The 20,861-nt window shown below is 53.1% G+C and overlaps 5 protein-coding genes across 5 annotated transcripts; 1 reads left to right on the top strand and 4 right to left on the bottom strand.

Moving 5' to 3' along the window:
- Window positions 1–6,005: 6,005 nt before the first annotated feature.
- Window positions 6,006–9,719, bottom strand: ACET3X_007868 (uncharacterized protein; the record flags this gene model as incomplete). Its single annotated transcript, XM_069454061.1, has 2 exons — window positions 6,006–8,320; window positions 8,489–9,719. The coding sequence occupies 2 exons, from the start codon at window positions 9,717–9,719 to the stop codon at window positions 6,006–6,008; spliced, it is 3,546 nt and encodes a 1,181-aa protein (XP_069305031.1).
- Window positions 9,720–10,308: 589 nt separating this feature from the next.
- ACET3X_007869 (uncharacterized protein) lies at window positions 10,309–12,996 on the bottom strand. The gene is made up of 2 exons (XM_069454062.1): window positions 12,610–12,996; window positions 10,309–12,557 (listed from the first exon to the last, which is right to left on the bottom strand). Exons 1-2 carry the CDS (start codon window positions 12,654–12,656, stop codon window positions 10,535–10,537), a joined length of 2,070 nt encoding a protein of 689 aa, XP_069305032.1. The 5' UTR covers window positions 12,657–12,996; the 3' UTR covers window positions 10,309–10,534.
- Window positions 12,997–13,176: 180 nt separating this feature from the next.
- ACET3X_007870 (uncharacterized protein) lies at window positions 13,177–14,139 on the bottom strand (the record flags this gene model as incomplete). Its single annotated transcript, XM_069454064.1, has 1 exon — window positions 13,177–14,139. The coding sequence occupies one exon, from the start codon at window positions 14,137–14,139 to the stop codon at window positions 13,177–13,179; it is 963 nt and encodes a 320-aa protein (XP_069305033.1).
- Window positions 14,140–15,420: 1,281 nt separating this feature from the next.
- Window positions 15,421–17,126, top strand: ACET3X_007871 (uncharacterized protein; the record flags this gene model as incomplete). The annotated part of the gene is made up of 2 exons (XM_069454065.1): window positions 15,421–16,647; window positions 17,112–17,126. The coding sequence occupies 2 exons, from the start codon at window positions 15,421–15,423 to the stop codon at window positions 17,124–17,126; spliced, it is 1,242 nt and encodes a 413-aa protein (XP_069305034.1).
- A 1,036-nt stretch (window positions 17,127–18,162) lies between these two features.
- On the bottom strand, window positions 18,163–20,253 carry ACET3X_007872 (uncharacterized protein; the record flags this gene model as incomplete). Its single annotated transcript, XM_069454066.1, has 1 exon — window positions 18,163–20,253. One exon carries the CDS (start codon window positions 20,251–20,253, stop codon window positions 18,163–18,165), a length of 2,091 nt encoding a protein of 696 aa, XP_069305035.1.
- Window positions 20,254–20,861: the final 608 nt, after the last annotated feature.

Consider the following 20,861-nt stretch of genomic DNA (forward strand, 5'->3'; position numbering starts at 1 on the left):
TCATTCTCGCTTCTATCAGCCCTTGCCACTCCTAAGCATGTGATTATACCTAGGTAACGTATGATCCTCAGCCTCCATGTGGCAATGTCGATTGTGGAGGGTATAAGGATGTGAACTTTGGCAAATCTACAAAGATGGGCGGCGTCTGTCCTAGATGCTGAACGGATGGCCGAGTAAGCTACTGTTACGTTTAGACTAACTATCTTTGCTGACAGTTGTGGACGGAAGCAACCGCTCTGCCCCACATAGCCGTGTGCGCTTGGCTGCCTCAGAAAGCCACATTCATCTGAGGAGGCATACAATACGGTACATCAGTACTTGTCCATTATGATTAGTGACGTTGTCGCACGTGACGCTGCAGCTTCTGATGGGTTCCGTCCGCTCCCCGCATCAATTCCTACCAAACAAAGCAACAACACCCCAATGTCTCACATCACATATACCATAATTCATCGCTACCTCCCTCCAACAGTTGAGCGCATCATTGCTCGTGGTGGCGATTGCTGGATTGGACAAGTCGACGATACTACCGTCCTCAAGTATCCGCAAACGCAGGAGAAGACACAATGCGGACTCCAGATCGAAGCCAAAATGTTCGAAATTCTCGGGAGCCACCCTCGACCCTTTAACTGGCATGTTCGCGCGTTGAGCCAAATATCTTTTGCTTCCTGTAATTTATACATCAACACATGACCCTCGTTGCTGCCAACAGCTAAGTCCAATACATCAGGCGCGGCGCTTAAGGTCCAAGCACGCCGCTCAATCCTCTGGTATCCAAAATCTGTGCCTTGTCCGAGGAAATTCCATAGCTGACTGGGTATCCAGCCTCCGTCTAGCCCCTCTCCTAATCGCTCCATGACATCCGTAACTCTTGTCGGTGGCGGTTCCTTCAGTCCTGAGCTCGGTTCAGTTATCGTGGTAGGACATGCGGTCGCGAGTATGGCGACAATGTCGCGTGACGGATTGATTGGTCGACGAGGATTTCTGGCACCCAGAAGGACTATCTTGTTCATGAAGTGTCAGTGAATTAGCACTTCGAAGTCGCTCCAGCGGTACATGTGTTGTGAATTGGTAGGACCTCGCTGTCACTGTCGCGTGTTACACGCTTCAGACTGGTGGTTCGTGTGGACATGACACAGGAAGAGGCCGCGGAAGACGTCGCACGCTTTCGTTTCAACGGGCGGAGGTCCACGAGAGTGTAAAGTCGCTTTTTCGGTTCCCTGGGAGGCCTACTGTGTCGCGACAATCATTGGGTTTGAGCTTTGGGGAACGGTTGATTGTGTGTAGCTTTAACGGGCGGAGGTCGCCAGGAATTGATGGCAGAGAAAGAGCATTTCAAAGGTTGAGTTTGACGCGGAGAGCGTCGCAATCTAGTGTTGACGACGTGTTCTCTCCTCAGCAGCAATCGAAAGTGATAGCGGTGGGGTGGCGGATATGGTGTTCAGGTGGATGAGCGGTTGTGTGCTGCTAGTCGCGCATCTAGCTCGGCGTCTCTACGGGGCAGAGGCCGGTTGGTCTGTGCATTAAGGGCATGCTTGCAACCTTCATTGTTGACGCTTTCGCCTGTGCTCTTACCATTATTGACTCATCTCGCTTCTCTTCCTCAATCGAATACAGACGCATGCCAGCTTGTGCGGCGTGTAGATCGTTGAGAACCACCTTGCGAGTTTGCCAGCAGCCAGGTAGGTAGGTATGCATGATTGAGACTGAAAGCCTCTCTCGAAATTCCAACAGTGATACCTGGCTTTGGCGACGTGCGAGCTATCTGCAGATTAAAGAAATCTAAAAGCCTTACATGCGTGGAGAAAAACCCGCTAATGTCCTTCTTGTTCGCTGTCTATTCCTATTCTCTTCTAAGTTTCCCCACAGCAGCTAAGGAATGAGTATTACAGGTCGTGTATGGCTTTATCTTTCGCTGTTTTGTGAAGCGCTAGCTCGGCTGGACGATTTATAGCTCTTTGATGATGACTCTACTACCTGGGTTAATTTTGATTTTGAGGTACGACTTTTGTAATGGGTCCGACTTTTGCTGGGCTACAGCGCTGACTTCCAGTTAGAGCTACAAAGCCAACGATATCGATCGACCGACCCTCCACGTCGGCACGGCGCTGCCGTTGCCAAACTGAGCGTTCAGGACTGGTGTCGCACCGGTCTATGAAGAGCCTCAGCACAGCGTGATTGTTATGAACTACCGCTTGCGTAAGCGTTGAACGTCCATTACTGGATATGCAAGTCATATCAGTGCATAGTCGTCATGGCTGTCGAATGCGCGAAGTACCATAGTGCGGCCACTGGGATCCATCGTATTGAGGGGGGAGCCACAGTCGATCAGAAGTCTCATTACAGGCAACTTGGCCAGAGCCGAGGTCCAGTCAAGCGCGGTGCGGTTCATGGCGTTCGTATATCTTGCGATATGCATGATCCCGTACATGCTGGTAAGATCTGAATGGAGACTTCCGTTAGCGGCTCGCCGCTGGTGGTTGACTGCACTGACTTTGCCTTCCAAAACTTGCGTGAGTCCTTGGATTTCACCTTATTGTGAAATCTGGGGCGCATGTTTTGGTCGATGCGGTGATTGATGCAAGTAACTCCGATTGTGAAGAGGTTCCAGACAGTGCAGTGCTCGCAGAGCAAGTAGATACCCAAGGGTCAATGGCAAAAGACCCTGATTGAGTGCAGATACAAAAACAGGCAAAGCTTTGTGGTGACGAGAAAATGCTCACTGCGCAACAGGTTCTTTCAAATAAGAGAACTCGCAAGTAAAAGGATGCAGCGAGTCTTGCAGTCTTCAGCGAGGCTGGAGCTTCTGTTTGCCATTCCAAGAACAGCAGTTGCAAGCGAGCCTCATTCTAGGCAGCGACAGCGGGTCTCAGCCTTCTCCCCTCAACGACATCTACACACCGGACGTTCGACAGTGGCTTCTATCCTCCATCTAACTAGTTTTCCGGCATGAAGCCCACCGCATTCATTAAGTTAACGCATGCGTTAAGTTTGGAATAACCACTGCGCACAACTCTCAGCCTATTCAGCGAGTATCTCCGAGCAGGCTGCCTCTGCTTCTAGGCAGTTGGGTTTGGTATCGATTGCAGTTCCAGTGCAACATCTGGGGTGAAACTGACTATTTGCAGCTTGTATCTACCAAGATGGTTTTTACAGATGATAGGGACGTTTGCGAAACGTGTCGCAACATCGATTTCCAAGACCTGATCCAGAATCCTCGACCACATTGGACGGTGGGAGAGCCATCTCCATACATCATGCGGTACTCCGATGACTGCAAGCTCTGCCGCCTGATGTTTCAGCCTAAATCTTCGCATAGAATGGAGATGACATTCGAGCTACGATCATTCGGATTTTTCGGGAGGTACCCATGGACTCAGACGGCCGATCCTGATGCTAGGAATAGTGTCTTGCTGGGAATCGGTGTGCGACTTCTGCGACATCCTTGTCGAGTGTTTTGCGGTCCGTGGGAAGATGTGTTCTGCGCACGGGCTAGTGATGATTCGCAAGGTGTGTACTGTGCCCAGCCTGTGCAGGACATCTGGGACTGTGCTAAAGCTCGCTTGTGGCTCGATACCTGCGCAAGATGTCACGGAACTTCCTGCAAACGGGAGACAATACGAGTTACAGGCATGAATCTAATAGACTGTGAGGATATGGTCATTGTTCAGGCGACGCCTGAGATGCGGTGGTTGGCACTGAGCTATGTGTGGGGCACAAATTTTCAAACACAAGATCACTCAGGATACCGCGCTGGCTCGGGCATATCATTGGAGATACCTGCGACGATCAGTGATGCCATACGTGTCACGCTGCAGCTCGGATATCGTTATCTATGGGTTGACGAATATTGTATCGATCAGAACGATGACAGCCATCGAAATGACCAGATCAAGAAAATGGATCAGATCTATCGCGGTGCGGATCTCACCATCGTAGCTGCGGCTGGCGACAACAAGTCATACGGTCTACCAGGCGTTGGATCAACGAAACGTAAAGAGAGAGAGGTTATCTACATGGATGACATAGTAGTGTTCTCGAACGGGCCCGACCCACGACATGAGACTCTTGCGTCTACATGGTTCTCTCGAGCATGGTAAGAAAGACATAGTGCTCAAGTGTTACTTGTTCAAGCTGACCAAATTTGCGCAATGCCTAGGACATTCCAAGAAGGGGCCTTGAGTAAGCGTTTATTGGTGTTCACAGGACATCAAATGTCGTTCTATTGTCAAGCCAATTTCTGGATGGAAGGGTTTGGAAATCCAGACCCCAATGCATCTCGCCTACCAGATGAGATTCAAGCTATCACCCATCTGTTTGGACTTGTACATGTAACGTCGCCAACATGTGATCGCGATAGCTTCGAACACATATTGGAGATGTACAGTAAACGGCAAACGACTAGAGAGACTGATGTTCTAGACGCATTTGCAGGCGTCCTGAATCTCATACGACGCTCACATCCAACTACCCACCTTCTTTGTGGCTTACCATTCTACACAACTGCGGAAGAGATGGCACATGGTAAACTGACTAATTCCTTTGAGGACCTGGTCGCCTCTGCACTATCTTGGACGTCGAGCTTCTATGATGCCCCGCGTCGGCGGCGATCTGCGTTTCCCTCATGGACGTGGGCTGGGTGGAGCGAAGGAGCGCATATCGGATGGTTTTGTGGTGCCCGCATAACTAGCAGGTGGCTATCCTTTCTACAGCACGTACAGCTGGAATCATCCAATGGCTGTATTGTCATGTCTTCCGGGCTTGACAAGAATGATATCCAACAGGAGCTAGACATCGTAACGCTGATTCAGTTCGAAGCGGCCACGATACCAGCTGCTAGCTTCCTAGCCCTAGCGGACATAATTCCGCCAAATGCCAATCGATCCTGGGCGCCCGGCCATGTGTTGACATATGATCGCTTGATTGAGAATGAACGGAGAGGTACATGGTCCTGTTTCGTTTTGTGTGTTCAGCAATGCTCGGCACGTAATTCGGCCGAAGAGATATTCGTGCTTGTCGTTTGCTGGAAGGAAGATCAGGTGACTGCTGAGCGCATAGGTGCATTCGCGGTAGATACAATTCACATCGATGGTGCGGGACTTGAGCTCCTGCAGGGGAGTCAGACGCGGCGTCGTGTCAGACTGATCTGATCAGCATTCTTTTACTTGCGAATTATCTCATTTTGAGAGAACCTGTTTGTTAAGTTCGTTGAGAATTTTGGAAGTTGTGATTGGCTCAAGTTGATGCGTCATCGCAGTACCATGGGATGATTAAGGGGATCTGATCAGATACACTTTGCAGTGAGACAGTATTAAGATATTACATACCTAAGCGTGCTCCCGTTCAATCTTGGCAATGCATCCTGATACCTTTGCTTGAATATTCCTCCTTCAAGAACACTTCACAGCCTCCTTTTCCAACACCTGTCTTCTATCAGTGCGGGGAAATCTTACTGACCACCTCCACTAGCGACATCACTACCATCCTGCTCATAAGTGTAATGGAAGAGAAAGCACATGATCACTGCAACCAAAACGATATTCATAACAACACATCTGCCTCTCTTGATTCAAACGACCTTGGATTATAACTACCCCAGCTTCTTTATACCCGACACCCAGCTGGTCTCCCCAAACCACTCCACTTCCCCATCTTTCCAGCGAGACCAACTCGAACCCAAAGCGAGGGTGAGTCAAGGTCTCCAGCCAAAAAGGTTCGAGGAGTAAAGAGAAACATCGACGAGCCGAGATGCCATGTACAAAAAAGGAGCCGCCACGAACCCAAGCCGAACGAACAAGAGCAGAGGAAAGAGAAGAAGAGAAGGAGGAAGAGGAAGAAGAAAAAACATAGTCCCACAACCCAAACAAGGACCCAAGAAAAAAACACCAATACCTCATATCCAAAGTCCCAGTCCCAACACCCATAACAATGCAAAGACCCTTCATACCCAGAACCCGTGAAAAAAAAAAGAACCCAGACTTATCCAAACACCTTTGCCCTTGCCCCTAATGTACACCCCTCCACCCCGCGAGCGCATTAAAACTAACATCACCCTCCATGCCCAAACTCTCCCCATCATCACCAAACCCTTCCCAGGGCAACTCATGCGTGCCCTCCTCTTCATCCCCACTGTCCACATCTCCCTTACCAGCGGCACCAGCAGTACCAGCACTACCCCTTCTAAACTCCACACTCTCATCCCCACCATCATCAACCTCATGTTCAGACACAAAGCTCCGAATAGTAACGCTCTTCTTCTCCTTCTCTTGCTGCTGTTGTTGTTGCTGTTGCAGAACCCCAATCTCCTGCGTAATCTCCTCGACATCCTGCTCGGTAACTTCTTCCTGCCCCTCGAGAACATCATGCAGTCTATAAATCTGCTCGTCGACCCACTGCAGCCGTCTCATCAAATCCTTGACACTCGCTTCGATCCTCTGCCGCCTGCGAGCCCCAGCACTAGGATCGTGCTCTGAGAGCATAGCTTGCTGGACTGCTAGTTCGGCGAGCAAATGGATACGTTCGTCGTTTAGCCCCTTGACTACAAGAGCCAGAGCGCTTCGAGGAGACTGGACGGGTCGGAGCGTGGCATCGACCTCGTCTTTCGTGCGCTCCGAGACCTTGACTAGCTGCGGGACGCGGAGATCTGTCGTAGCAGTCGTATAACCCTCTCTCCTGCAGACGGTACAGTTGTCGTTGTCATGGTCTTTAGTAATCGCTCTGCTACCGGTTCCGCCCACAGAGCCAAGCTTGATATCCGGAAGGATGAATGCGCTCGTCATCTCAGTCGCGGGTGCACTGCGGCGGCGGCGACTAGTATTGCTGAGCATCGACGCATCAGAGATACCAGACTGGCGCGTTTGCGTCGGTTCCGCTTCCGCATCGTCAGCGCCGGCGCCGGCATCGGCATGGGACAGTTTGCCAGTGTCTCCGTCAAAGTGGGTGGTGGCGGTGCGCTGCGTGGTATCTTTGAGACTAGACTTGCGTACGAGAGAAGGTCGACGTGAATGTGTGCTCTTAGCGCTCGCCACAGACCGAGCCGTATCCTCGCGGATCTGTGTCTGGGTCTGTCGTTGACTCCTTACAGTATCATCCCTCGCTTGCTCTCCAGTTTGGGTTTTACCAGCCCGCTCGTTCGCACGCTGCTCCTCCAGCTCGCGTCTCAACCGCGCGATTTCCTCCTGGGGGAAGAAGCTCAATTCCGTAAGGCTTAGATCAGTGGGAGGCTGGACCGTCGACGCTGTCGCCGGCCTAGCAGAAGAAGTCGGGTTCCGCGAGATACGCAGCGTGGCGCGTGGCGCAAGAGAGAGATCGGTCGTCGATTCTACATCGCTTTCTGCGCGCACACGTTGATCGGCAGGGATAGGTGCAGAGAAACTTCGAGTAGAGAACCTCGAGTGTCCGGTGAACGACTTCCGTGGGCTTTCCTGGTTGCAAACCTTGCTATTGCGGACCTCCTGCTGGACACGATTCCTGATGCGCGTCCGGGTGTCTTCGCGGCGATAACTAGGCTTATCCTCGAAGATGTGCTCAGTGTCGTTCTCACCCCGAGACTTCCTCGCAGCAATCTCACGCTGTCGAATCTTGCGCTGTAGTTCCGCCTCCCTCCTCGCCCACTCTTCGTTGTCCTCGTCTTGCTGGGCCTGGAGCTCTTGGAGTTCGTTTCGGAGATTCTCGTTGTCGATACGCATAGCTTCGTTTGTACGCTCTTGAGTCGTCATATCCTCAAACAGCCGAATCGTATCATCCCGCCTTCCAACCTTTGCTCTCAGACTCTCTTCCTGCCTCTCCCAGCGCTTGACATCCTCTTCGCGCTTCTTCTTCAGTTCCTCAACCTGAGCCTTGAGCGACTCGTGGTCGGACTTCAACCTCGCATACTCGGCGTGCTCTTGACGTGCCTTGCGCAGTTCCATGTCTCTGCGAGTCAACTGCTGGGTGTTCTCGTCCTGCTGAGCGCGCACCCGAGCCAGTTCAGCGTGTAGGCTCGCATTCTCCTTCTGAGTCGCGTTGGCGGCTTGGTCGAATTGCTGGCGGAGCTGGATCGTCTCTTCTCGGTGGTGGGACAGGTCTTGTTGGAGTTGATCGCGGAGGGACTCGTTTTCTGCACGAAGGGTGTCGATTTCCTGGCGCAGTTGGTCGTTCTCGTTGGTCAAGGCGTTCTTCTCGGTCTTGAGCTCCTCGCAAGTCTGGAATGCGACACCCAGCTGGTTGGCCATGTTGTCCCGCTCGGTACTCAGACGTTTCTTCTCAATTTCGAGGACGGCGTATTTCCGGTCGGCGCGATCAAGTTTCGTTCGGAGGGTCTGTACTGTCGCGTCGAGACCTACTCGTTGTCAGTAAACTCGTAGAACTTTGATGTTTTACAGCAGTGTGATCAAAGACGCAAATCAGAATAATAAGTTTCAACAATAGTTTTCAGACAGGGATAACTGAATGATAACATTCGACATCATGTTGCAGAGAAGAACGGACAAGTGGGATGGCAACTTACGCGTCTTCTCGACCTTCCAACCGCTCTTTCCGCCAGCATCAGAGTCTTGCGCGCTGTCGCTTCGTCGCAGTTTCTCCTGAGCTTGCGTAGTCGCTCTCAGCTCGATCAACTCCAGCTCTTGCTCATCAATCTTCTTGTCCTTCTCTTCACGCTCGCGCTCCATCTCCGCAATCTTCTCTTGCAGCTGCTGGAGAGCAGCGAAGATGGCCTTCTCCTCATCAGGTATGGGCGCACTATCGATGGGGATATGGGATGGTCGGCGACCGCCATACGGTGGAGCCGCGAAACGTGATCGTGACGGTGCAGTCTTGGAAAAGACTGGGGTGCCATCGTCGAACACGCCAGAGACGAGCTCGGTCAGATTGGGAATGTCAGGCAGGATGAAGGACTGCGCAGTCGCGTTCTGTGCTGTCGCCGGCCATGAGCGAGGTGTAGCTTTTGACTGTGGAAGAGCATCGACATTGCCGTCGGTTTGGAGAGAGGTCTGTCGGCTCCGGTTGCCCCAGCGCGTGTTCTTGGATGACTCCATAGTTAGTGTCGGTGGCCTGTGCTCCATGAACGACGACTCGTCTTCGGAGAGCTTTGCGTGCAGCTGTGCAAGTGAAGTGCTCTTACGGCTGTCCTTTGTGGACAGGGCGGGAGAGTTGCGCTTGCTTGCGGGACGCGGTGATGCAGTGTTGTCCAAGTCGTTACGCGAGGCGCGTCGGATGGCCGCGTCGCGTCGCAGGCTACCAGTCTCCGCCTGATGTGATTTACGCGATCTGTTGGTGGGGGGTGTCATGTCGTAGAGGCTGTCGAACTGGGAGCTCATCTTGCTGGGCGTACCGCGGTTGCTGCGGTTACCGCGCGCCTGCTCGATGGCCATGCTCTCCTCGTCGGAGATGCTGTGGTCAAAGTCGCCAAACTCCTTGTTGACCATGGACGTGTCGGGCTGGATCTGCTCAGAACGAAAGGGAGCCCAAGTGTTCAGCTTCTTCGCGGTCGAACGAATCCGTGGGTATCCGGGTAGTGTGTTTGTGTCTTCAGCAATGTTTTGTTGTGTGGACATGAGAATGTCTGGGTCGTCAAAGAATTGAGACGTGTTTGTGCCGAAGCCCGACCGCTGCGTGGGATTCGAGTCGCTGGGTGGCGGGGACGGCGATGTGATATTTCTGGGGCTGTGGCTGAGACTGCGTGAAAGTTCTCGGATAGCGCGCGCTTTCCCTTCGCTCATTGGAGGAGACGACTGCATGTTGAGTGTTGGAATTGTGATGCCGCGCGGGCAATGTCAAATTGTCGGGGGATGCGCGTCGCGTGTCAAACACGTCTGTAAATAGGGTATCTCGAAAAGATGCTGGGTAAAGATCTACTCCGACTGTATCATTGCCTCCAAGAAAGTAAAAAAGGTTCCCAGCCCAAGTGTGATGGGACGTGTTGTGTGGGAAAGTGCGATGCTTCAGTGGTGAAGATGGAGAGCGGGTCGGCGTGTTTACTCCAAAACAAAGCTAACGAATCCTGGCCCCACTCCAGCCACCGACGCGCAGTCATAACCGCCGACACAACGTGAGGCGGACTGTGGCACAGCACTGCGTGCATGAGAAAAATCAACATATCGCTGAAATGAATGTCATAATGCTGCATGCAAGCATAGCGAAGTTAGGCACTACGGTATGATAAAGATCGCAATGTAATGTCTATTCTCCAGGTTTGAGCTCTCAGCGATGAGTACTAAAACTCATCGACATATGCTTTATACCATGAGAATCTTGATTGTTGACACATATGAATCATACATGGTCATTGGCTATGGAGGCGATGGTGATTCGTGCTTTATACCATGAGCATATCGTCAAATATTTCGCTGCGCAACACAAGTACTATGGAGGTATCACAAGTTCAAATCTACCGAGCCCAATCATCCCCTTGACTTTTGTGACCCTATTAGCCCCTTGGTCCTTGACACCCCGCAGGAACATATCATACAGTAAAACATGTATCCCCACCACCAACACGGTCAGTAAAGGAAAATATCCCGTTCGAAAGCAGAAGACAGATGCCAGACAGCCGCTACATGCCATCCCAAGCCACACTCCTCCCAGCACACAACCCATCCACCCTCCACGTCACCCCCACTACAATCAAATGCGCACACAACAGCAGAACCGAGCGTCCTATCCCACCCAACCCACCAACACGGAAAAAGTCAAGTGACGCCATACAAAGCAACGGATACAGCACTCGCGGATCTGCCGCAAAAGGCTGACAGGGCGAAAGCAGGCTGTAGGCTTTTGCACAAAACATGACAATCTTTGCCGTATTGATGACCGCAGGATCTTTCATGTGTCTGTTGAGCCTCGCAAATGTCGTGGGTGGTAGCGGTGGAGGTAACATCAACCGCTGTGGACTCGGCGTTCTTCCCCCTGCAGGAGATTGCGGTGGTGGGAACTCGAGCTTGCTCCCTCTTCTCAGGATAACGGCTCCGTCGTCTGATGACTGTCTTCTCATGAATTCCGGACGTGGCGGACTAGGTGACCGGTCCATGACGGTGGCGCTGAGATGCGATCGTCCTGGCCGTGTGTAGTTTACCCCTCTGCTCTTCTTGTTCCCCTGGCTCGGTGATGGGCTGGGTGTGTCAGCTCTCGAGATTCGCGGACTGAACTCGTCGAGACCAGATGGGGCGGGGTATGAGGATGCATTGTACTCGTCGAAGACTAGGGGCGACTTTAGTACGTGTAAGATTTCCTCTGCACCAGGTCGTTCGTCAGGGTTGAGAGCAAGAAGCCTCTTCAAACTCCGGTACAGCTTCTCAGGCAAATCTGATCGGACGCGTTGTTCGTCGTCGATGCCTGTCCAAGTTGATATCTCCGCGCGCAGCTGGTCCAGGTCTTCATTATCCTCATCAACACCATCCGCATTCCGATACGGTAGTCGCGCAAAACACATAAAGTAGACAATCATGCCGAGCGAAAAGATATCACTCTTGGTGGTGAAGTTGCCAAACGCACCACCCGGCCTCTCTTGCCTCAGCACTTCTGGCGCGCAGTACGAAATCGTTCCCGTTGCTCCTGTGGAATTTCTGATCCCGGATGCTGCCTGTACTTCTCCAAAGTCACTGACTAGGACTTTGACCTTGCGGCCAGTACGATGGAGCAGGCAATTACTAGGCTTCAGGTCCCGGTGGATATAGCCGTTTGCGTGTAGGTGACTCAGTCCGGATGTGATGTCTTTGAAAAAGGATATAATCTCTTCAAAGTGCATGCGACGCGGACCATGCACATCCTCAGGGTCCTCCAGCTGACCCTTGGACCTCCGCCTGAGTCGCTCCTTCATCTGTTCCTTTGTGATTGAAGTTTTGGCCGAGTCGAGGATATAGCTGTGGAGATCGCCGCCGTTGCAGTATTGTTGCAGTATGAAAGCGCAAGGCACGCTCGGGCCAAAGCTGGATATCTGGTAGTCCTCCAACCACACATGGCGATAGGACACTAGGTTCTGGTGCGACAGCGTCTGGAGCAGTTGGACTTCGATCAAGACCTTCTCTAGCCATTCGTGGTCGTCGCCGACCGGCACGCGCTTGCATGCGAATTTGCCCAGGTGTACGCCGTCCAGCACATGTTGCACCAGCAGAACCACGCCCTTGCCGCCTCTTCCCAGCTCGCGCTCTTCTACGAAAAAGTCGTTGAAGTAGTTGGGACTAAAGGCGCGAGCGGAGATGCCCTGGCTCCTGGCAGGTTGGGCCGGTGTGCTCCCCACGAACTCGCTTCCCTCTGGTGTGTGGAAGCTGCCCATGCGCGCAGGTGCAGGCGCCAGTTGCTTGTGTGGTGAGGACGGCCGCGATGGCTCAGAAGAGCCTGGCTGACTCCGGCGCAGCATTTGGAAGTAGGCGGGATTGACGAAGCCATTTTCCGTGGGGATGCCTGGCACCGTGTGCTCTGGCTCGTCGCTGTCGTGGTCTGAGTGTGGTGACGGTTCGCGGTAGGGGCGGTGGCAGTAAGGGCATGACGTGGAGCCAATGTCGGTCGCGTGGGAGGCATCGCGGAGGGAGAGTTGTTTTGAGTGCTGGTCGTACACGACGACGGCGGAACCATGGCGACTGCAGCCTGTTAGCCTCACCTCATACTCACCAGACGGCCATGGGTACCTACAGCACGATCTCGCGCGACTCGGCTGGGGCGTAGGGTATCAGCGACATGTTGTGGTGCGACTTGCGGTGATGGCCTGGCCGCCAGCTATAGAAGACGGCGCAACGTCTCTGACTATCCAAGGATGGTCTGGAGGCCTTTGCCTATGTAAACAAGGGCACAAGCAGCCGTCTCCACCCAGCACAGTGTGATATGCGCGGTGGTAGCACCTACTGGGGTGCGGGGAAGCGGCAGAGGTATCGAGTGATATAGGCAGGAGCAGCCTTAGTCGATGGCCCACAGACGGCGGCAGAGGGCGTTGCGCACTGCGTCGCGACAGTCGTGTACAAGTGGCATGACAACGTCGGTCAGGTAGCGCTGACTGTTGTCATGGTGTCGTCTCTTGTTTGGGTGGTGCGCGCAAGTTTTGGCGGGGAGTTGTGGGACGGGCAAGGGCGACCCAGCAGCCAAGGGTCTCAGCGCAGCCAAAGTGCACAGTGCACACCATCAAGTGGCCAGACGCATGCATTAATTTGGACAAGTTGCTCTAGTCTATCAGTAGCAGAACCGCCCCATGTCGCTCTTCCGCCTCTACAAGTGGCTCTTGACCAGCATGCCTCCCTCCCACACCTCGCCCTTCTCCAGCCTCTGCCAGCCGTCCACCGCGCCAATCTCGACGCACACCATGTGCTTGTAGCCGTCGTCCGGGGAGAAGTCGCCCATGGCCTTGGCCTTTTCGATCCACGGGTTCCAGGTAACCGTGTCCTTGACGTTGTCGCGGATCACGTCGAAGCGAGGCTTGCCGTCTTCGGTAATCGATGTCGTGTCCTGCTTGATGTCCTTGTACACGCGGTCCACCTCGCCGGTGATCTTAAGCTGGTTGTCGCTCTGTGTGTGGGTAGAAGCATTGAGGACCTTGTCAATGTACTCGGTGCCAGACAGGCCGGTAATGGCAATCTTGGACACGTCCTGAATCTTGAAGTATGTGTGGAGCAGGAACTGGAACTCGAAGCTCTCCTCGCCCTCGTTGCGGACAGTAAGAACGGCCTGGAGGGTGTCCTTGCTCAGTGTGACGCTGTATACGAGTCCAAAGTCGAGCGGCCATGCCTTGCGCGACTCCTCGCTCAACGATTGACGGTCAAGGCCAAAGTCGAGCTTGACCGAGTTGGAGTCGGGAGCATCCTCAGCAGTCGACTTGCCCAGGTACTCCCAGCGTGATGCACGAGCAAAACCATGTTGGGGAAGCGACGACGTGGCATGTCCGTCCTTGGGAGGAGGACCGAAGACTGGGAACACGACGGGGATGCCACCTCGTACGGGCTTCTTGCCAGTCAGGTCAGCCGCCTCGCTCAGCCAGAGATTCTCCGTCTGTCCGCCGCTGCTCTTCCAGCTCGTGACGGTAGCTCCAAAGAGCAGCACCTCGATGCTCTCGCCAGACGGCAGCCTCGCAACAACCTTTTGGCTGCCACCCTCTCCGACAATGTCGACTTGTGGGCCGGGTCCTGAGGGGGTTGGCGCGTTCAGCGCGGAGGGCTTGTTCGTGCGCTCGACCATGATGATGATGATGTGTTGTGAGAGCTCGGGGTGTGGTGGGGTCTAATACGTATCGACTTGACACGAATTGTTTGCGACGTTGTTGATTGATTGATTGATTGATTGATTGCTCAAGTCTGCAATTACAACTTCAGCGTGAGATGGAGGTAGCAGGCGATCAACTGGGGGACAACGTACCTTAATTGTATGGACCTACTCGTTCTAGAAGGGACCTGCGAGGTGCTTGCGCCGAGGAGGGGCAACACCTCATTGCCCCACCAACACCTTGCCAGCAACCAAGCACCACCGAAACACATGGCACGTTTCACCTCGACTCTCTTACACCCCGCTTCCCTACTCACCTGCATGATAACTGGGTCTGCCAGACTATCGGTGCATCTATGACCATTTTGGGGCTGCAGATCCACCACAACGGTGCATCTTCGCCTGCGTCTCTGGTGAACAACAGGCCGAGGTTCCCGGTCGCCGGTACGGTCATCTTGCTTCACTTCACCTGTCTTTCCCATGCAGCCTGAAGCCGGCTTGGTGGCACGAGATGACGGCGCCCAGTCTCCAAAGGTGAACTCGGAAGACACAAACCTTATGACACCTTGCACTACGGTTCATCCCGGCCGATCATGAGATGTGTACCAGGTGCTTGCCTTGGCTGTCGGCCTGATTCATATGGTATCAAACTGTATCGACGCGAGAAGAGTCGCATCGAGTTCTCACGTCTGATCCTTCTAGTCTGACCATCAACGACATATCAGCACGTTCCTCACACCCTGACCCGATATTCATCCAGTCGATATGATCAGACATACGATGGCACGCTACAGGCCTGTGGTTTGAGGTTCATGAGCAACCGTGTAATTACCGGTTCGGTGTAAGATTCCGAGGACGAGAACACAGTCAAGATACCATGACTACTGCGCCTCCCATTTGCTTGTTGCTAGCTCTCTTGTCATGAAGGGAACTGTTGCTAACAATCAAGGAGCGTCACCAAATCGACATCGGCCCGGCTGGCGTGTCTTATTGGTTCACGCAGCGGGATCCCCCACTTCAACACCACAGCTCAGCCACCGCTAACGACCCGCAGAGTCTAGACAGAGCTGAAAACGGGTAGTTGGTAGATCGCCGGCTGCATATTATATCAGATGCTGCCCCGCATTGCTGCGGTTGCTCAAAATGCTATACACATTTCAAGGGCCATAACAGAGTCGCCAGGTCTTGACTCGCCACACACTAGTGTGACTAGTGCGCCTACTACACTGCTAAGAGGAGAAGAATACATAATCCATCATGCCTTCCAAGGGCGTGAGATGCTTCACCTACATTGCTGTTGACGGGGTGGAGATTGAGTACACAGTACCAGAACAAAGCATCAAGCTCAGCTCTCAGCTTCAATTCCTCCACGACCACCTCGAAGTAGAGTCGTCCAATCTACCCCATTTCAAGTTCACGGGGAACTTTGAGTTCATCGTTCGTCAGCATGGCCAAGAGCTCACGAAACAATGGGTTGCAGTCAACAGCCTGACAGGCAAGCTAGAAGATGGCACAATGGTGAACATGGATCAAACACCTAGTATTTTCGCCAACGATCTCATCATCACATATGGATTTTACGACGCTGGCCCAGGGCTGGCGGAGCTACCGAAACAGCACCAGTGCTATGTCACTGTTACGAAGAACTACGGGAACTGGATGCGCGATGTTATTCCGCCGGATTCAGAAAAGTCACACAGGCCATTCCACAAAATGGTTCTACCGTCTTCCCACGACATTGGCATGAACAACATGTCCAGCAGTCTCTCCCTGCTCAAAAACGCAGGCACAGGAGTTATCAAAGAAGTCCTCGGCCGCAGCCTTCCACACGCCTTGTCTATCATCAACAAAGTCGGCGACAGCGCCGTAAACCACATCGCACCAGACATCATCCGCGCACTAGCCATAACGCAAAAGGACACCCTCGACACCATCCTCAAGATCGGCGCCCGCTACTTTGAGTTCCGCCCCGCAAAGTGCCATCGCCAGATGCAAAAAGTGAGTTCGCTAGAAGATACCTGGTACTTCCAGCACGGCGCTATACCCGGCATGCCATACCGCGTGCTCCTCGACCACATAATCCGTTTCCTAGACGAGCACAAGGACGAAATCATCGTCGTCCACAACCGCTGGGACGGCGTACCAGACGACTGTCCACGCCCCAACGACGACGACCTGCTCAATATCCTCACCCCGCTCCTCGCAGACAAAGACCTCAAAGTCGGTAACCAAGACGCCATGATGCACCAATCCATCCACGACCTGCGCTCCTCACAAACGCGCCTCATCCTCCTCAAGGACTGCGCACAAATCTCGAATTACGACGACGCGGCAAACGCGACGCTAAGCGGTGACTCCATGGTCGCGAAACTATCGTCCATGTGCGACGAGCCGCCTAAAGGCCATCCGATCACGCTGCTGCAGTGCCAGGCTACGGCGACGAATATTAGGGATGTGATTATTGCGAGTGTGTTGGATAGCGATGTCAGTACGAGTCCGATTCTGGCGACGAAGCCGGTCTGTGATGCGAAAATATTGCCGTTGCTGAGGAGCGAGATGGGGAGGAAGCTGATGGGCGAGGAGAGCGTGGTGGTGGTGTTGAATGATTTTTTTGATGGGGCTACGGCGGATGTGGCGATTGAGTTGTGTGGGGAGAGGTTGGGGTGAGGGGGAGGCTGTCGTGGATATAGAATTTGGGTGGATGGGCAAAGTGGAGGTCTTGTGTTCGTCTCGTTGCATGTGTATAGATTGGTTAGTTTGACTGTGTGGTTGGAGGGGTTCCTCGACTTTTGCTCGTCAGGATGAGATACGTGGTAAATTCGTCGTATTACTACGCGCACGTCTCGCCATGCCTGATCATCCAGTCTACCACACTTCCTCACCACCTAAGCGCCACCATGTTGCCTCGGCGTCGTCCCCAACCACTGATTCACACTAACATCACTCAGCTTGCTCATACTTAGCAGTGCGACCCGCTATTCCGGAGGCCCGTCCATGCCGCCCGCGCAATGTGGATATGGTGCCGGGCCGAAGCACACGTGCAGTATACCACGGGCCATATCAAGGTACGGTGCTGAGGCCTCAAGACTAAAAGTCTGTCCAGATGCTCGCAAATGGGGTCGTCTTGCGCGATAAACCTCAACACCGGCCCTCCTATTTCCACGCCGGCGCCTGTTCAACTGACCTGGAGCGACAGAAATATGCAACGAACGAGGCTATAATTTCTTAGCATATTTGACACTTACGTCATGTCGCCTACCATATCGGATCATTCACGCTATCCGGCCAACGCGTCCTGACACCCTCCTCCGCCTTACCATATATTGATGCGCATATCCGATACTGGAAACCCTTCTCGTTGTTGCCTGATTCGTGCCGGAACATCTGTATGCTAACTTCCGAAAACGAAGCGGTGAAGCTTCCTTAGCAGTAGGCCGCTGCTTGATCACACCTCGTCAGCCGGCAAACAGGTTTGATCTCGATCTTGAGGACGGCACACGGCGTCAGCCCTATCGAAGAGCTGATGTATTACTTACAACAGTCGCTAACTGGTATACCTTCGCGGCCAAACCAAAACTACACAGTCTCGAACGACTTGCTCTTTCTGCAGGGCGCTCTCGCAAACCAGCCTCTCGAGGGGCTGCTCATCGACGCTTGATTGCGGGCTAGTTGAATCACATGCATGCTATGCAGCTGAAAAAAGAGTTGTAAAACGATTTGATTCAAGCTCGAAGGAGCAATGAGTCGGACAAAGCGCCCTTGTACTACCAACAGATATAGAGTTGACGACTCGTAGGACTTCAGGGGGCCTCGAGCGTTGGGTATTATAAGAAAGAATAGAACGGGACCTGATACCGTCCGTCGCCGTCGAAACCCAACCGGGTCGGGTCATAGCCTATACCTGTTGCCTAATTCCAAGTTTAAGAAGCTTAAGAGCAAGAAATCCTAACTGTGGTGCCAGAAAGGGGGGTAAAAAAGATTGTAGTGTGAATTTAAAGATCACGCCTCAGTCCAGCTGATGGTGTAACAGCAAAGGGAAGGAGATAGAAGAGGATGTCGGACAGGAGCGATGCCTGTGAAGCGAGCGAGCAAATCGTTTTGGCGCCTAGCCTGGATATGTTGTGCTAGGTCGACGTTCTGCTGGCCTTGTGTAGCCTCCGGGCCTGCACCGCGCGCTGCGTCAAGTACCTTCAAGTTGTGGTGTCTCGCATTCAAAGCAAGACGGTACTCGATACACTCCTGGCACTGAAGAGCGAAGTGACGACGTGGAAAGCATTCGGAACAAGATTTGCTGTGAAGGAATCCGTGCCGACACCGAGGAGGGCGCTGCTCGAATGGGGGTTGCACACCATGTTTCTTGACCTGCCAGCCGTCGGGATAGACCGAAGAGTTCCTTCTGCCGGGGACGGGAAGTATGCCACCTGGATTGCTAAGCCGGTCGTTGATGTCTTTGATGGATGTATCCACGAGAACGAAGATATTGTCCGTAACCGTCTTGTGCTGCTTGCAGATTTGCGTAATCTGCTGGCTCCGTGGATATGCCGTTCGCTGCTCAACATCGCAAACGTAGCGGTCGTCCGACTCGTGCTCAGGCATCTGGCGCAGAGGAAACTTCCTGAAAGACCGCTGCGTCTTCGAGTTGTAGTGGCTTTCGTCCTGCCGACGGAAGCATCGTACAGCCTGCATAGCGGCCTCGCCGCACTTGCACCGTCCGTAGACGTGCGGATCAACCAATCGCTCTTCTTCGACGTTGCTGAGCCATTTCAGGATAGGCTCACTGCCATAGTCGAGCTTTGAGAATTGGGCGTTCGTCCGCAAGGTATGCTGTACTTCGCCAACGACCTCTACTGCTCTATAATCGCCGTTATAATCAGCGATCCCTTCGTTGATGGCAAACTCCTCTTCGATATCGAGGTATGGTCTAGCCGAGTCCGTGGGTGGGTACTGGAAGCGCCAGTAGCGCGGGCATGCTGGCGTATATCGCTTCCGGTATTGTCCAACGATGAGCTTGATAACCTCGGAGTTCATCGTGAGAGATACATTATGGACCAGCCTGAACCACTCTAGTTCCAGATCACGAACGAGTACATTGAAGCCGCTTGCATCTCGAGTTCTGTACCAATATTCGGACGGCACGGAAATGATTCGTTGCAGCATCTGTGCCGGCAGATATTGTGTGAGCTGCTTGGCCATGTAGTCGAGGTCAGTCTTATCTGCCGCCACAGGACGATCGGGCCAAGACATCAAGTCAGTGCCTCCTGCAAATACGGAGATATGGATGGGTCCGGCCTCGGAAGCTTGATTCGATGCGTAGATATTTTCGCCGGTGTTGAAGGTGGGAAAGTCATGCTCGAAAAGGATGGCTGCTAGTTGAGGATTGTGTGTCTCAGCGAACAGATCAGGAAGCCCGTTCACTGATGCAAGAAATGCTTCTGCTTCGTCCAACATTGTCGTTGGAGTGAGAAGATCGTTGGGTTCATTGCTAGCGACGACTGATTGTGGCACCTGGACGACTTCTTTTGCAGCTTCGACTGGATTCGGTGGATACATACTACCATCCGCAGAAGTAATGTTTAGCTCGGGAATCAGTTCATGGATGGCTTCCGTCAACCAATCTTGGATCCGAGGCGTGTAAAGCTCGACAATATCCGGAGTCACTTCCAGAAAGTCAATGACCTCGACCACAGTGATGAGCTTAGTATCACGCTCAACAACGGATCGAGTGTCTTCCGGAGGAGTAACGATGATGACTGGAGAGCCAATTGCCTGACAAGATTCAGGTATGGTGGCGTATGACGGGTCCAGCGGTAATACTACCAGTGTTTCATCCAGCTTGAGTTGTTCATGACCGCCAAACACCAGCCATAGCAGTATCCTTGCTGTGGCATAGCTTGAGAGATCTTTGGCGATGATCTGGGCGAACCGAAGAGTTAGGAAAGCGCCGATGATGAAGACGACGCCCACTTTGACAGGCGAGAGCCTGGTAGTCGTATTGCTACCGGAGGACGATGGTACAAGTGTTGACTCCGCATCACGGGCGATAGGATGATGAAGCCACCGCGGGATCTTGGCAATGCCGGACGAGATCATGAGCTGGTATCCGAAGAGTGTTGGATTCACAGTGCAAGCTTGGGCAGTTTCAAGCGCCGGCACTTCCGACGAGTGGGCAGTCGAAGACGAGCAACGCAATGTCCTCGTAGACGTCGTACTTGGTGCAGCGGATGAACATGTGGTTCCACTCCGGCCAGAGATGCCGGATGAGCTGGAGTTACACGCGTCTTGTATGCGTGAACTGAGAGGTGTCAGGGGGTTCGTTTAAGTGAGAAGGGACGTTACAGACCTTGGTGGAGCAGTTGAAGTATGCTCGTTGTAAGTGATAGCAGCGATAGGTGCTATTATGACTGGTGCAGCTGTATTTGTACGAGTGGAAGTGGGAGCTACTGTGGAGGTAGCGGATATGCCGAAGTTTGAGAGTTGTCTTCGATGGATTCAGCTATTGGGTACAACAAGTCACAGTTACCGATGGTTGAGGCGAGCTTGAGTGGGTGGTATTGGGCCAGTAGACAGAGAACTTGCGCGAGTTTCTATACAGTGACAGTGTGCAATCCATCGCGTTAGCAGTGTTGCGTCGTAGCAGCCTGACGCGCAAGTGAATGCACATGAATGGAGTCTCAGCACACGCGGGCTTGGCGGGGACC

Source organism: Alternaria dauci, chromosome 7 (genome assembly GCF_042100115.1).
Source record: "Alternaria dauci strain A2016 chromosome 7, whole genome shotgun sequence".
In the NCBI taxonomy this organism is placed as follows: Eukaryota; Fungi; Ascomycota; class Dothideomycetes; order Pleosporales; family Pleosporaceae; genus Alternaria; species Alternaria dauci.

What these genes read in the sequence shown, in the direction of transcription:
- ACET3X_007869 (XM_069454062.1), bottom strand. Translation starts at nt 12,656, where the DNA reads ATGTCGCTGATACCCTACGCCCCAGCCGAGTCGCGCGAGATCGTGCT. An exon ending in GAGTCGCGCGAGATCGTGCT is followed by an intron (nt 12,558 to 12,609) that starts GTAGGTACCCAT and finishes AACAGGCTGCAG; the next exon opens with TCGCCATGGTTCCGCCGTCG.